Below are 17,577 nucleotides of genomic sequence, written 5' to 3'. Positions count from 1 at the left end.
TTTATCTGTTAACAGAAGAGAAAGTTTTAAGTATATCGTTATAAAAAAATAACAATACAATAAAAATCCAGGTCATAGATAAAAAAAAGTTATAAATATTAGTATTAAATTAAATATTTGTGTCACTATCATTATTATCAATATATAATATTTTAGATATTAATATTTTAATTATTTCATTTAATTTATTTATTTTAAGCTTAACATAATTAGCATTTGATGGATCTGCTCCACGTGTGTTTACAAATTTAAGTAAATTAGTTTTTAATTTTTCTCTACATCTCCCGTCCAAGTCCAAGACGTCCAAATCCGCAGTTGTCGAGTTGTTGTAGTTCTTTAATACTTTTATGTTCACGCACTCTCTTTGGGTATTTTTTCGCAAACTGCTTAGCTCCTTCGCTGACCGTTGGTATCCTTAGATCTTTATGCACGTCCTCATTTATAATATATCATGGGATGTTAATAATGCTGCGAAGAAATTTGTTTTGATAATTTTCGATGATGTTAATATTTGTTCAACCCAGTAGTTCCAGACCGTAGGTACATACTGGCTTGTTTTTTAATTTGCTTATACAGTAACAATTTATTGTAGGTTGATAATTCGGATATTCATCCACTACAGTTGTTTGAAAATCATACAAAGTCCCATTTGTTTTTTTTAACATGCTCTTTTCACTTCAGGTTCGCATTCAGCCAAACATGGCCTTCATTGGCAGCTGTTTAAATGCTTGTTTAAATGCTTAATACGTATTACATCATACAATGGGATTTTTTCGCTATTGAGTGTCCTATTGTTCTTAAAAATTTTGGTTCTTTGGGTATCGGCTATATGCTGCTTTCTATACCACATAGTGTTTATAGCCATATATATATATATATATATATATATATATATATATATATATATATATATATATATATCTACAAATAGCTCTTTTTTGTCCTAGAAGCTAACTTGAGTGCTCTTGGTTGACATAGCAGATCTACTTTTCGTCCACTATAACGATTTTCTACAAAAACTACTCAAAATTATCTTTTAGTGCAGTAGTTAACACATTAAAAATGGTGTGTGACGTATCCCAGCTTGATGTTATACACAACCTAATATCCTTGTTCAGTAACACATTCGCGAGATGTAACCGCTTGCTGAGTTACTATAAAGGTTTGTTTTTGCCTATATTGAAAAAAGAAGAGAGTAAATGATTATAAAAAAACATTGTTGAGCAAGAAGTCACCTATCAATTGTCGAAAAATTATTTATGAAGATCAAACAAATGAGACATCAAATAAATCGTGAATAATCAAGGGTAATAGAGCAGCCATTGCGAGCTCTGACATCTGTAAGCTTAACTAGCCAGGTTTTCATGAGATTGAAATGTGATTTGGTCCTATAATGCCTCCAACTAGGTGTCATCAGGCTTTATTGTCAAAATGATTAAAACGTCGGAACCAATATGTGAATTTTTGTTGATGAAGAATATTCTCCCAATCTTCACATATCAATCGATGTCCATCGAATGCACTTTCTTACATATTAAAGGTTCAGTATTTTCCCCGAAATTGTATTTCGTTGGTACTGAAGTTAAAGGAATAAATATGTATATACTTCAACAAATTGATATATATCAATACTTAGATGGAAATTTTATAACTTTAACATTAAAGTAGTTACATGGACCACCATGACGAAATTCATCCGCATATACGTACATCAGATTGGTATGTTTGGTAGTACGCCTAATTTTATTACCAATAAAGTGTACTAGTATAAATATATGTCTCTCTATTTCCCTGTCTTTCTTTCTCTTTCTTATTCTTGGTCTGTGAACATTGACCGTAACCATCAATACTTTTCCGCTAATCATGTAAATCAAATGAATCAAAAACAATAATCAATGTTCCTTTTCCTCATGCCAAGTTAACAATAATAACATTTGTCACCTACAAGCTAACATACTAGTAAAGCCATATTATATTTCAATGTATGATACGCTTTGTTCTGTGACGGTTAAAATTAATAATCGGTGAAGTGTGTGATTTTTAGACGCGAAAATAAATAGGGGGACATACGAACGGATTGTGGCCAGACAACATAAAATTATAGCGGTAAAAGTGGCAGCAGACTTTAACACTATCTTGAGTAATGCTGTTGGGATAGAATGCGATTAGTATTTTTTTTTATGACAGAAGCCAATGTTAAGCTGTGAAAGAAGTGGTGCAACCATCATAAAACTTGGACTATGATTGGATGATTGAAAGAAGTTGGTATGGTCCTATGAATCATCATTTATATTGTCTTCTACAAATAGTCGGGTTTTTATATGGAAAACCGCAAGAGAATCCTACGATCCGGACTACCTGCTCTTAAGATTTCGGGCGGCCATATCATAATATTTAGCTTGTTCTCCCATTCTCATCACCAAGATTACTGCGCACGAAAATTTCAACATGCAAAATGATGAAGTTCTTACTATTACTGCTAAACTAGCCCAAAATATTTACTGTTGGCTTGATAGGCATCAGAATATTATCAAAAATATATTCTGTAGCCAGTACAGTCAGCTCAAGATAATTGAACTTATGGGGGGATTAATAGCAGACAGTGAGGAGTAGATTCCATCTACATCATTGAAGCAATTGGCAGATGTTGGTTAAAGAATGAGACAACATTGAATTGAAAACCGTTCAGACAGTACGAATCTAGTCCGCTTATAATTGGACCTGGTTTAAAAGCAAATAGTGACTCAACACCTTATTATTAACTAAATATTGCAATACATTTTGTCCATCCTCCCTAACTATGCCTAATATAAAAATGCGAATTGACTGCTGTCTAATTATTTTAACAAATTGACCTGATTTAAAAACAAAACCATTAAAGCATCAGCCGAGCTGTATTTAAATCAGTTATTATGACTGTTAAGCAATTCCATTAATAAACGCTACAATCAGAGTACAATACCATGCAATTATTCGATATACAAACGCCAAGGGAATTTTGAAATCCCCAATCCCACAGAAGCCATCGAACTTGAAAGCGGTAAATTATAGAGTTGATGGAATTTTTCAAACGAACCAAGTATAACCCAGTTTCTTTTATTCGATCATTTTAGGAGCTACGTTCAGGATAATAAATGCCATTCTTAGAATTTTACTGCTTTATATAACCAATTCCCGGTACACGGTTAAAATAGAAAACGTTATTCCTTTGTAAAATTTCCTTAATTTCCTTTACTAGAGTAATTGAATGTAATTTTGTTAGAACCTGGTAAGATTTGAAACAAGTCACGTAATATTTAAAATTATTGGTTCATATATTTCTTTTTTTCTGCAATAATATGCAATGAGAAATAGTTTATGTTAGATGCAATCAAAATATTAAGCATAGTTTTTTTATTTTCAGTTTTTGGAGCCACAACTACATCCATTTAACAGTGATCAATTCATCGGCTGTTGATTTATACATTTTTTATGCTTTTAAGTTAAGTTTGTGTGTATTAATGTCCAATAGTGGGTGAATTCGTTGGCCTTAAACTTTTATATAGTAGTTTTTGGACATTATTTGTTAACTATATTGAAATCATTATAGTCAAATATATTATATTCTAAATCAAACCAAACAAGAAGTGCAATAGAATTGGAAAAGAAGAAAATTACTTACATACCAGCAAAAGACTACGTAATGATAACACTTCACGTTAAAAACGACTTCAATAAGACAAAATGAATAGCAACACCTCATAAGGCGCCCACTTGATCTTATGCACGACAACATCTATTTCCCTGGGAATAAAACAGGTTGGGCTTTTCGATGATGTAGCTTTGATTGTTGATCATCAAACAGAAGGCGCATTAAAGAACATAGCCACAGAGCCTTGCTTCGGATTGACTCGTGTATGATGTAGAGGAAATTTTCCTTGGCTACTGAAAAGATAGAAGGTCTTGCTGACCAGAAAAAGGAAGATAGGTTGCTTGGTTTTTTTTAAATTCAAGTTCAATAGCGCAATGAAACAAATACACTTTGTAAAATAATAATGAATCGACTCTCACCAAGGCGTGGAGTAAGAAGAGGCCAAGACCAATGGCAAGAAGAAAAGTGGGAGTATAGTCTATGCAAACGCAGGCTTATCCCTAATATAGTCATATTGATAAATATACCATTTGCAGACCTTGATGGATATTTGACCCAGGCTTGGACAGAACACAAGTCTTTCAACAAATATATTTATATTTATAATATACAGACATTTATCACTGTAGTTAATGTCATATATAAAATATATTTTTGACCTTATATTGAGAATATTATCAAAACAAGTTGTAATATTGACATATTATTTTTGAGTTGTTTTCGTTGATCTATTATGAGAGTAATATTCCACACTAATATTCCACTATTTTTAATTTGATAATCTGCTTCTACAGATAACAAGCTGTAACACTACATCGAACTACATCTACATTATGAATCCAAAGAAAAACAGTTCACCCTCCTAGGCATAGAGTACAGAACAGTCAGCGTACAAAGAGTAAACAGTGTGTGAAATTGATGGTAGGATGCTTGCACAACAATGACATGATCACTTACTTTGGGGCTATATCAGACCCCTGCTGCATCAAAGACCCGATCGTGAACCACAGCGAGTTTAAGAGGGTGAACTGGTTCTCCAAGACGTCGGGGTCGCTGTTGCATGGATGCGGGTTATCCCATTCATACGGACTGAACCTGCAACCATTGACAAACAGCGTTACTCTAACTGTATATGGCGGACGTGTCCAGACATTCGGAACGAGCAAATGTATATTACAGCGTGTCTGGCATATAAGCAATATACTCTTGGCGCATGCTCCTGTTTTTTCAACAGTACGGTATTCCTAGCTATCATATTAGTATGTGGTACCACGCGTTGTATTTACAAGAATAATGGATACATGGTATTTTTTCAAGTTAATTTTACGTTTACATTATTCTTCAAAGCAGAGTATACGAAAATAACAGGTCAATTGAAAAGTCCCCGGCCTATCATAGTAAAACACCTTTTTTGGCAAAATTAGTCTTTTTTATTTAACATAATTCCCCTCAAGGGTGATACATTGATTATAGCTCAGTTTTGGCGATCACCTCTTCATTCGACGAAAATTTTTTCACAGTGAGCATTCTTTTGAGATCTGAGAACAGGAAATAGTCGCTGGGAGGCAGATCTAGAGAATATGGTGGATGAGGAAACAATTTGAAGCCCAATTTATGGATTTTTGCCACCGTTTTCACTGACTTGTGACACGGTGCATTATCTTGGTGAAGCAGCACTTTCTTTTTCTTCATATGCGGCCGTTACTCGGCGATTTCATCCTTCAAACGGTCCAATAGCGCTATAATAACAATAATAATAGTCGCTGTTCAGTTGATATGTTTAGAGTGTCTGTTGTTTCATCCAATTTTAATTTACAGTCATTCAAAAATCATTTTTGTTAATTATGTACACATTCAGTTGATATCGTTAGAGTCTCTGCTATTTCATTCAATTTACGGTCATTCAAAATCATTTTGTGGATTTTTTAAATGTTTTCCTCGGTAACAACCTCTTTTGGGCGTTCATTGCGTTCACCGTCTTCGGTACTCATTTCACCACGTCTAAACCTAGCATACCAATCCTTGATGGTTGATTTTTCTGGGACAGTGTCCGGAAACATGGCATCAATCCAAGTTTTCGCTTCAACTATATTTTTTCCCTTCAAAAAAGAATATTTTATCAACACGCGAAATTCTTTTTATCTATTTTTTTCACAATAACAAAAGTAGCTTCACTCAAAATGATATAATTCACAAACTAATGATCCGACAGCAGACAAAAACTTATATATTTAATTCTAGTAGTGCCATCTATGTATCAGGCCGCTAAGTTTTCAAATAATCTGTTAAGAGTATATAAGTTATTAGTAAAATATTATATTTTAGTAACACTAATTTGTAAATTGCTTGAACAGGGAGATATTTATGTTAAATAATATGAATATGGAACTCATAATATGGAACATTTTGTTAATCAATTAGCTAGTGATTAACAAGAAAGTATGTTTAAAAATGAAATGCAATAAAAACAAAACATACAACAAAAACAGCTATGGTCTATTTAAAAAATAATGATCTCATGTCAAGACGATGTCGAATATATTTCCTATGGCAGGTCGTTTTAAAATCAGACATCACTTTGTTCTAATGCGTCCGGGAATATAACCGATTCAGCGTATGAAATTTTCTGATTGTCAAATATCTGCAAAAATCTTCAAAATATTACTTATAACAATTATAGGTTATAAACTAGTGAATGTCTAGTTTGTGCTCGTATTAATACCTTGCAAATTGCTCCTTATTATTTTTAACTACTCTGAGTGAAAACCCTAATTGCCAATATATAGTCAGTTAGAAACAGATTGAGTCTTTAATCAGTTACTTTAAATAGGACCATGATGGTGGAGGGTTCCCTCTTGCCAGTAAATTGCGTTAGATACGTTGATACAATTCAATACTAAGTTGCCTTGGATTTACTGGAAATATTTTTAGCGTGTTGCAGCTGCACAGAAAATTAGTATATTTGTAGAAAAGAAAATGTCCACATACGAAACGGGCGATTATCATCTTGTTAACTCTATTCAAGATCAAATGTAGGAAATGTATCAAAACAGTGGGTAGAGTTTTCGATGAAAGCGTCATTTACTATAATTATGTCAGAGGAAACTGTTAGCCTGGGCAGTATCCGTAAAAAAATTAGAGATAGCTAGCTTTTTGGGGGATATAACTGATCCCTTCATATACTATTGGGAAACGTAGGATTTAAATAGTGTAAACATAACCCACGAGTGGAGTTTTCAATAGTGTATCTAGATCAAATAAGGATATTTCAAAATGGAACTTTGACAAGATGCTAATAAAAAAAGTTTAAAGAATTTTTTTTTAGAAATTGGCCTGAAAAATAATATACTGTGGATAAGATGTCTGATTTCTTCCTCCATACTCGATCTATGTATATTTGATCCAATCAAATTTATATGGAGTGTGGCAATTGATAACTACAATGGGCATGCAGGTCGGAAAGGATACACAAGCAAGATCTTTTTGCATATACAGAAAGAAGCAGTATGTTTTATATGTTTATATATGGAAAGACAGTTATTGAAATAATTATGTATCAACATAAGTTATAAAGGCTTTTTTAAACTGCATAATATTCGGCTGATTGAAGAGATAAAAAATCAATGTTCATTTATATAGAAATATATCTGTTGATTAGGCCTTAATTGAGATGATAACAACTTCCTTGAATGACAATAACACAGAACTATTTATAAAGGAAAAATTGAGAAGTTTTCCGAATAAGAAGCATACGGAAAATAATATATTAGTTGATGATGATCGAATGATCCACACATATTTTTCAATATTTAGCGAATTTATAAAATTTCAGAGTATCATATTTCTAAAACCAATATACATATTTCATATTATGAGGCGGATTCTTAATCAATATACTTTGCTATATAAAATTTGTAAAAATAAGCGAGGTCCACAGATAACTGGATTATAGAGAGAAGTGAAGCAAATTATGTAGGCAATGATATATATATTCAATTATTTTCGTGGATTAACGATACTTCCTCCCCATAGTAGTAGTGGTTTTTTAACGGGTAGACCCACTAAAAATGGGTTTAGTACGTCTCCTTAGTACTAATAACCAAAAGGTAGGACAAAGTTTTTTCCCCTACAAATTTTAAATTACCTTTAGCTCATTACGCTTCATATTGTTGAGGACTTACGTTATGGCTTTATGTCAAAAATGTTCTATATTAAGAGGTAGTTTAGGTAACTTAAATTTGACATTCATAATTCAGCTATTTCGTACTTTCTTATTTTGATTTATCTTTCTTTATATAATTTTATTTATTGGATTAAAATGTATTATATGATATATTGCATTTGTACTCTTGAATATATTAACTACTTGGGATAGTTATATAAACAGAAAAAATTATGAATGATTCAAATCTAATAATACTAATTTGTTTTAGACACATTCTATGAACCATCTTATACTTACACTCTGTTAAAAATTCATGACATTATATCAAATATCTTCTCCAATGTCATAATGGTTTAAGTACTAATATAAAAAAATGGTTCACTGTTTTCCATTTTCAGTTTAATTTCTATTTTAATATTATTTAACACAAGGGAAAATATTACACAAGGAAAATAAATTTTAGTATTACTAAATTATAACATATTATTAATAATATATGCCTTATACCCGTATTATCGTATGGTCTGCTGCAAACTATTTTTATTAAATAATAAATAATTAATATTATGTCAATAAACTAATTGAAGAACTAACCATTACCCTCCTAAACACGTGACACCAGGCACTGAAGTTAGAGCTAGGAATACTGGAAAGTTGGAAAATTCGAGGCATGTGAAATATGCATCGTTGATGTGCCATATTCGATTTAATGTGTCCTTTCGGTACTCTCGATGCTCGTTCTGACTCCTGACGCGCCCCGAGTCTTACTTGGGTAGGAAGTCGCATCCTTGCTGCATCAACGATCCGATGGCGAACCACATACAATTAAACAGAGTGAATTGGTTCTCCAGCCGATCCGGATCTGGATTGCAAGGGTGCGGATTCTGCCATTCGTACGGAGTGAATCTGGAAAGAATCGGTAATGGCGCTAAAATACTCCTGCTGAATTTGCATTTCAGATCCAGGCACGAGAACTGGTTATAATTGCAAATTCCGTTCCAGTTGTTGCGTTTAAATAAAGTCTCAAGTCGGATAAGATTTAACAACGCTATGTTGAAAGTATTTATCAGTTGCAAACGAAAAAAAAAACAACTGCTAAATGCTATTTTTAATTTGTATTAAAGAATAATATATCAGTAAAATTGCCATTAGAAAATAGTGATTTATTTTTTACTACCTACGAAAAGTTTCTCTAACAGGATTGATTATTAATATTTTTAATAAGTAACCTCTTATTTTATTCTAACTCTTATTTCTTTTTCTACAAATATATATCTTTAAAGATGCATATGTCTAATAATACTTAATAAACGAAGCCATTCTATGAGACGATTGAAGGGTCAATATACATGGATCATTCTAACATGATATGAAAATTCTAAAAAAATATTTTTGAAAAAAGAAGAATGTAGTACTCATTGAAAATTGTGTGGTGACCAGTGCTAAAATGCACACTATTGTTAAAATACATATTAAAATAGAGTAATATACTTCATTCAAGAGATATCGTTAAGGAATTAAACATTGATAAAATACTGTTTCATATAATTTACATAATACTGGATGTCAAAATAAGCTCTATATTTGAAATTTCCATGAATTAACAGGAAAAGTTGAGTTCTCATTTGTAAATCGTAAAAACAAAATGAAACCCAAACACTTTTGAGTCGAATAGTTATAGACAATGAACAGTAGATCTCGTGCAAAAATAATAGTTAAAAAGTATTGTGATCGAAGCCCAGTAAGGCTTCACAAACACATATTTAGTGACTTGGAAGAACTTGAGAAAAATTGGATGGGAAGTCTTGATTCATTTACCATATAGCCAGAGTTTTGCCCTATATTAAGACCATTTGTTTCAGCCTCTGCAAAACTCTTCTAATGATGTAAAGTTAATTTTAAAAGATACTTATGTAAATCATTTGGTTTTACAGTAGCGAAATTACGGAATATCATCGATAAAGAATCTATTTAAAGAATCTGAAAAAAATGTTCGTCGTTCTATAATAATAAATAAGACAAACTAATATTGATGTAGTAGAACGATCATCAATATCTGAATAGCAAAACTAAGGGAAAAGTGTGTGGACCATCCTATTCTACAAAGGTTTTTGAATGAGAAATGTATTGAGGTTGAGGAGGTTGTCTTTCTTTAGAATAGATATATACTAAGGAATGTGTTAGAAGACTAAAGGTTCAATGTGTAACATTTAAAAAAGGTTTTGCAAGTTTTAGCCTCATACCTTTAAGAAATAAGGTTAGATTTAGAAAAAATTTCCATTTGACCAGACCCCTATTATATTGTGTTTACATTTTAAAAAGATATGTTAGGATGAATTTGACGTATTGTACCAAATTATCTTACATTTTCTACATGTATTATGATATTTTTTTCATTTTAGAAAAATGCATTTATTGCGAAAAATTGATGTAATATATAGAAACAAATAGTAGTCAAAATATTTTCCAGTATTTTTCACCATATTATTCCATCAGCGGTATAAATTTTTCAGAATTTTGAAACCGAGCGAAGAAAATGGGCAATCAGAAGATGCTATGTCCGTTAAGTGCCCTCGGTTGTTAGGCAAGAACCAGTACAATCCACAGGAAACTCTTCGCCACAAGAGAGATTTTTGCCTGGAGAGTAATGAAACCAGGATGTTAAAGCGGTTGGTAATGGTATTTTCAGTAAATTCGTTAGGTAGCCATTTTCTTTACATTTGGTTTTCTACTGTAATCATCTGGAAAGAGGTCATTCATCAACTGCTAAACTGTGTAAAAGAAGAATTAGTTTTGGACTTTTGTCCAATGAATCTTGATATTCGGAGACATTGAACTATTTTGGCCCATATCAAAATAGCCAGTTTTACATCGTTCAAATAAAAGCCGACAATTAGAATATGAGGGAGTAACATAACCATCACCATAAATTTCTAAGCTATTGTATGGGCTTCAGTAGTAGATCTATTCAAATAGAACAACGAAAATAATGAGCGTTGAAAAGCAATTTTGAACGTTCTATGACTAGCCTCTATATACAATGAACAGTTCAATAGCGTTATATAAAAAAAGTGTTTTTTATGTAGGCAAATGCCAAAACCATTGAATTTAATAGTTAATTTAGGCTGTTTAATAGGTATTTACATTGACGAAACTCATTGACGGTTTTTCTAACAGATGCCCATAGACTTAAGTGTGCAATGTTATGATTTCGCACATATGTCACCTTATTCTACTGAAATCAAGCTTCAAAGATATATATTTATATATACCGTCGTAGATTTATACCTTTTCGGAAATGTCAAGTTTCGTGCTTAAAAAAATGCTTTTCTGGTATGCTTTACTTTTCTAATTTTATTAAAAAAATGCCGTTGAAACTCATCGTGTTCTGGTGGAGCCTTACGATGGGCATGTTCGAACCTTAAATATATGCGAGGCGTGGTTTCAAAAATTCAAAAGTGGTGATTTCGATGTGCAAGGCAATTAACGTTCTGGTAGACTAGTCATTGGATGAAGACCCAACCCAAATTTAAAAATAATTGACAGATGCGTTCACTGTGCCCCAAGAAACGATTAGCGACCACTTACGAGCAATGGGAAAAGTCCAAATCATGAGAAGATGGGTGCCACATCAATCGAACGACAGATTAATTGAGAATCGAAAATTCGTTTATGAAATGCTGCCTGAAATGTAGTGATCGGAAATCATTTCTGTACCTAATTGTGACTGATCAAAAGTGGATTTATTTATAACCGCAAAAAAATGGTTATCACCAGGAGAAGCCGGCCGATCGACCCCAAAGCCAAATCGTTTTGGTCGCAAGACAATGTGTTTTGTGGGACCAAAGTGGCGTAGTATATTAGGAACTAGTGAAACCTGTCGAAACAGTTAATGGTGGCAGTTGCTTATAACAAATGGTCAATTTGATCAATTGCGTTGATCGAAAAGCGTCTATGGTGGGCCCGAATACCCGTTAAAGTGATATTACGGCAAGATAACGCGCCGTTTTATAAAGCTAAACCGGTAATGGAAGCATTTAAAGCAATTTATGGGATATATTACCGCACTCGCCGTACTTTTCAGACCTTGCCCCGTCCGATTATCAACTTTTCGCATCAATGGGACACGTGCTGGCAGACCAGCATTTCCGCAATTTCGAAGAAGTGACATCCATAAATTATCCAAAAGATGGGCAAGATATATAGAATTAAGTGGCCAATACTTTGAATAAATAAACTATTCCATTTTTTTGAATATTAAATAGATTTTCTTTAGAAGAAACGGTAATGACATTACGGTACACATGTTAAAATGAACAATTTAATAATGATAAATAGAAAACTCTTAATTAATATAGAGAAATGTCAAAACAACTCAAATTTAACAGTTGGATTATAATGTTTTAGTAGTTATTTACAGAGAATTTCTCATTTTCAAGAATAACAGGTTAATTGAAAAGTTCCCTACCTATTATAGTAAAACACATTTTTTGCAAAATTAGTTTTTTTTATTATACATAATTCCTTTCAAGGGTGATACACTGATTATAGCGACCCTCCAACTTTTCAATACCATTTTTGTAGTACGATTTGCCCTTTGCTTCAAGATAGGCCTCAGTTTCGGCGATCACCTCTTCATTCGAGGAAAATTTCGTCCCAGCGAGCATTCTCTTGAGATCTGAGAACAGGAAATAGTCGCTGGGAGCCAGATCTGGAGAATATGGTGGAAGAGGAACCAATTCGAAACCCAATTTATGGATTTTTACCATCGTTTTTAATGAGTTGTGACACGGTGCTATCTTTTGGGGAAGCAGCACTTTTTTTTCTTCAAATGCGGCCACTCTTATGCGATTTCGTCATTCAAACCTAATAATGCTAAAATTATTCCAGGCGCATCCCAAAATACAGATGCCATAACCTTGTCAGCCGACTATTGAGTTTCCCACGCTTTGGAGCGTGTTCATCGTGTGCAGTCCATTCGGATGACTGTCGATTGGACTTCAGAGTGAAATGATGGCGCCATATTTCATCCATTGTCACATATCGACGCAAAAACTGGGGTTTATTATGCTTGACCATCATCAAACACTGCTCCTAACCATCAACTCGTCGTTGTTTTTGTTCAAAAGTGAGCTCGCGCGGCTCCGATTTTGTACATAGCTCTCTCATATCCAAATATTCGTGAATTCAGTTGATATCTTTAGAGTGTCTGCTGTTTCATTAATTTTCAATTTACGCCATTCAAAATCATTTTGTGGATTTTTTAAGTCTTTTCGTCGATAACAAGCTCTTTTGGGCGTTCACCGTTTTCGGTGCTCTTTTCACCACGTCTAAACCTAGCGTACCAATCCTTGATGGTTGATTTTCCTGGGGCAGTGTCCAGAAAGTCGAAATCAAGTCAAGCTTTTATTTCAACTGTATTTTTCCCTTCAAAAAGCAATAATTTATCAACACGCAAAATTCCGTTTTGTCCATTTTTTTCACAATAACAAAAATTGCTTCACTCAAAATGCTATAATTTACAAACTAATGATCCGACAGCTGCCAAATTTATACACGCATCTTTAGAGGCTCAAGGCTAACTAAAAAAATATATGGATTTAGTGTCAGGCCGGGGACTATCCAATTGACCTGTTATATAGCTGTTCAAAATGTATGCAAACTCCTAATTTATATTCCTATAATAATAATTATAATTTCCATTTTTGTATGTCCTAAACGTATTCTTCAAATTTTACCGAAGGGCAACAAGCTCAAAACTAAACTAATTAACATTCGAAATTATCCCCCAATGACCCCTTTTGTTGACGAGTGCGTGTGTGTGTGTGAGAGTGAACGCCTGTCTAAATTTACAGTTCCCCAGTTTCTTTTGTGGAGTTTCCTGCCCCGGCAACGCCCTCGCTTTCGCTTTCAATAAAATTTTAATGAGGAATGGGCGGCGGGCTGTTTGACGGGGACCTGAACTGTTTTCTACGAGACAGCTGGTTCGAGGCCTCCTTTATGCGAGTGGGAGGGAGTTTGTACGTAAAACGAACCGAACTTCGTTGAGGTATTCACTGTATCTCAACTTTTAGCACCACTTTTTTTGTATGTGGGTTATTATACTGACTTGTGTGACCTCTATTTCTTGATAACAAGGAAATCAGAAAAATCTGATGGTTTTAGCTCAATTACACTATGTAACAAGAAAAAATTAACAAGCGTGTTCTGAATTTCCTACTTCATTCTTAAAAGTATTACTGATTTGGTTGCCTATCACGTCATGTTCTTAACAGGTCAATTGAACATTCCCCGGCCTACCATAGTAAAACACAATTTTTTGCCAAAATTAGTTTTTTTATTCAACATAATTCCCTTCAAGGGTGATACACTGATTATAGCGACCCTCCAACTTTTCGATACCATTTTTGTAGTACGACTTGTCCTTTGCTTCAAAATGGGCCTCAGTTTCGGCGATCACCTCTTCATTCGACGAAAAATTCTTCCCAACAAACGTTCTTTTGAGATCTGAGAACAGGAAATAGTCGCTGGGGCCAGATCTGGAGAATACGGTAGATGAGGAAGCAAATCGAATTTATGGATTTTTGCCATCGTTTTCACTGACTTGTGACACGATGCATTGTCTTGGTGAAGCAGCACTTTCTTTTTCTTCAAATGCTGCCGTTTCTCAGCGATTTCGTCCTTCAAACAATCCAATAGCGCTATAATAACAATAATAATAGTCGCTGTTGATCGTCAGTCCTTTTCAAGTTAGTCAATGAAAATTATTCCATGCGCATCCCAAAATACAGACGCCATAACCTTGCCAGCCGACCGTTGCGTTTTCTCATGCTTTGGAGCGGGTTCGTCGTGTGCAGTCCACTCAGACGATTGCAGATTGGACTTCGGAGTGAAATATTGAAGCCATATTTCATCCATTGTCACATATCCACTCATAAGCTCGTGTTTATTACGCTTGATCATCTTCATACACTGTAATACAAATATTGTTGTTGTTTTTTCTGTTTGTGGACAGTGGAGATACCAAAACCTATTATGAAGTTAAAGATTGGCCAAAAAGAACTGACTCTGTGGTAAATCAGAAGTTAAATATGAACCTCTTATTCTGCAAAAAATGTTATTCTTCCACTCTTACATATAAAACTTGGTTTAATGAAAATTGTTGTGAAAGTCATGAGGTTTAAGTAATTAGTACATCGAATCAGCCAAACTATTGTCGAAGACACTGCCCTAGGACGGCAGTTATGGAAGATAGGAAATTTTATAATATATATAAAACGAGATTCAAATTCGGCTTTTTCCAATGTTGAGTCCTGAGTTTTTGTCTTTTCGTTATACTCTAAGTCTTGCTGGACGCTGTAGTGTAAACTTGAAGCATTTGAAAAGCATTCCTTAAAGCAAATTTTCTGAGATCGTATTGAACATTCCATTGAAATTGAGGAAAACACATAATTGAGGAACAAAACTTTTAATTAGTTTCTTTTATTTATCACTATCTTGGATTTACAGTTTTTAGTATTATTCTTTGCAAATTCGTTTTCTTCTTAAAAATATTGTTGTTCAATTCATCATAATAACTTTGATATTAGATGTAACATTATGGCTTACAGTTCTTAAAATTTTTATGAGAAATACTTGAAAATTTCTAATATATAATTATATTCTTCTAATATATTTCCAATAATTTTTCAGGAGATTTACCAAAACAATTAAAAATAGATTCCCTAATAGCTTCTTGTAGTACCTAAAAAACTGACAACTATTAAATTCAATGTTTTTGACATTTCTCTAACTAAAATAATAGTTTTCCATTTCGTATTATTATGTTATTCAATGTATATGTACACTAGTTATGGAATTCTCAAAATTGTATTTTCGACATATGTTACTTTTGGTGTTTGACATTTAGAAATCCGAATCTGAAGCTCATCTAACAGTTTTATATAATTATCGTCATGCTGCTTCATCCTGTCTTCATAGTCGGTTATAATTTCAATGATTTAAAAAAGAGATTTTCTTGTCAATGATAAATAATGGTCTGGAGGAGCAAAAAAGCTCCAGTAAAATTACAACTGCAAGACTTCTCTGACAAAATCGTAGCTCATACTCCCAAAGAGTATTCAGAAAGGTTAGCAGCTGATAAATCGACAGTTTCCAGGCGTTCACATACGATTCCAAACCTACAGAAATAAGACCCAATCAAGATCCCGGTTTCATAGCTTATCAAGCAATAATGCATGAAATTTCACGAAATTATCATAAAGCTTTGACGTGGGTATGGTGACATCAGCAAGGTGCTAAAATCGAATAGAATTATTTTTACAGATGTTCACTGACGTAAATTTAAGAAATTGCATGTAATATTGTTGTCATCCTCTTGTATAACATTATACTCGGTCACATGTTGCAAGAATCGTGAAGGATATACGGTTGCAGCTCGAATAAGAAGTTCTGCCGAACCCAGCATACCCATCAAATATAGCGCTTTCTGATTATCAGTTGTTCAATATCAGTCTAGGAAAATAATGCATCATATTTTAATTAATATATATTGTAGTAGTTGTTTTGAAGAAGATAAAATATTTAATGTAACTAAATATAAATAATAGTCAGAGTGTTAATAATAATATTAAAACATACTTCGTCAAAATGTTTGGTGTAATACGTCGAGTTTACCATGCTTGATGTTTTTCAGATTCCCAATTACATTAAAAAATAAAAGTATATTACACTCAAATAAATGCAATTACGCACTTCTTTCTATATTGGATCTAGTTATAGATAAAATTTAGACCGGAATTTCAGTCTTAGTTGATTTCCTCGAATTGTGAATATCTATAAGATTAAATTATTTAAGATTAAACAGTGGTTATTACTTACTAAATCTCGTACGAATGGACAAAAATGGACCCTCGCATTATCTCCTAATTACATACCTCGCTAAAATAAAAAGCAGTACCGATACGCCCAGGTAAGCCGTCGCCATATATATCCAGACATCCAGCGAGAGCGGCGAAAGGAAGGAGAACAGATTAGGCGGTTGTTTAATAGGCTTCCGGTAAAGAATGCTAATGCCGAGATTCATGAAGGGCATTGTAAAGTCGACGGCCTGCTCCCGATCGTAAGTTATCGTTAGATCGGCGATGGCTAAGTCAGCTTTCTGATCCAGCAGCTCCCTGAAATTTATGGAAAAAAGCTTTTAAATTGATGCAGGATGCTTTTTTTATTCTCCCCCTAACAGAAACGAAATTTATAATATTACACGTGGGGCAAAAGTCCCACTACCATGAACGCAATTTCCGCTGAGTGGCGATAATGGAACGATTATTTTCAATAAATATTGTCACTATTTCTGCTCGTTCTTGTAGCGTATATTTTTCGAAAATAAAATGTCGAAGTCTACACAACACAACTGTTAAAGTGAAACTGAGCTAAACGTCATATAACCAAGATGGCGTGCCATCAAAATGGTAGCGGGACTTTTGCCCCATGTTATTTATGACGTTGGCAATGGCTCGTACTTTTAATATCAAGTTTGGTTTAAAGTTGATTTTTTTCTAATCTATATTCGTACATTAATCTCCTGAGAGAAAAGGTTACATCTTTTTTGTGCAAAACAGGGTCATCGAGGGGTGCGATATTTAGCAGCGTTAACGCTTATATCAAGGAATAATTTTTAGGTTTAAATTTTTGTGTAATATACGCTCCAAATTAAAAGAATAAATAAAACGAAATAGGCCCAAATCAAGCCATCTGGAGTAGCCATCAGATCGGCGACACA

At 33.5% G+C, this 17,577-nt stretch overlaps 1 protein-coding gene across 1 annotated transcript in view; it reads right to left on the bottom strand.

The window, feature by feature from the left end:
* Nucleotides 1-17,577, bottom strand: part of LOC143200961 (glutamate receptor ionotropic, kainate 2) — a 196,886-nt gene that overhangs the window by 38,610 nt on the left and 140,699 nt on the right. Inside the window, exons 12-13 of the mRNA XM_076411779.1 lie at nt 16,733-16,972; nt 4,589-4,726 (exon numbers count right to left, since the gene is read on the bottom strand). Of these exons, the coding sequence (XP_076267894.1) occupies nt 4,589-4,726; nt 16,733-16,972 (378 nt within the window). The remainder of the gene's footprint in view (nt 1-4,588; nt 4,727-16,732; nt 16,973-17,577) is intronic.

Source organism: Rhynchophorus ferrugineus, unplaced genomic scaffold (genome assembly GCF_030347505.1).
Source record: "Rhynchophorus ferrugineus isolate W39M unplaced genomic scaffold, kcgeb_rfMv2 rfM1, whole genome shotgun sequence".
NCBI classification, from domain to species: Eukaryota; Metazoa; Arthropoda; class Insecta; order Coleoptera; family Curculionidae; genus Rhynchophorus; species Rhynchophorus ferrugineus.
Note: the sequence above shows the minus strand (reverse complement) of the source record. Positions and strands in the feature narration are given on the sequence as shown.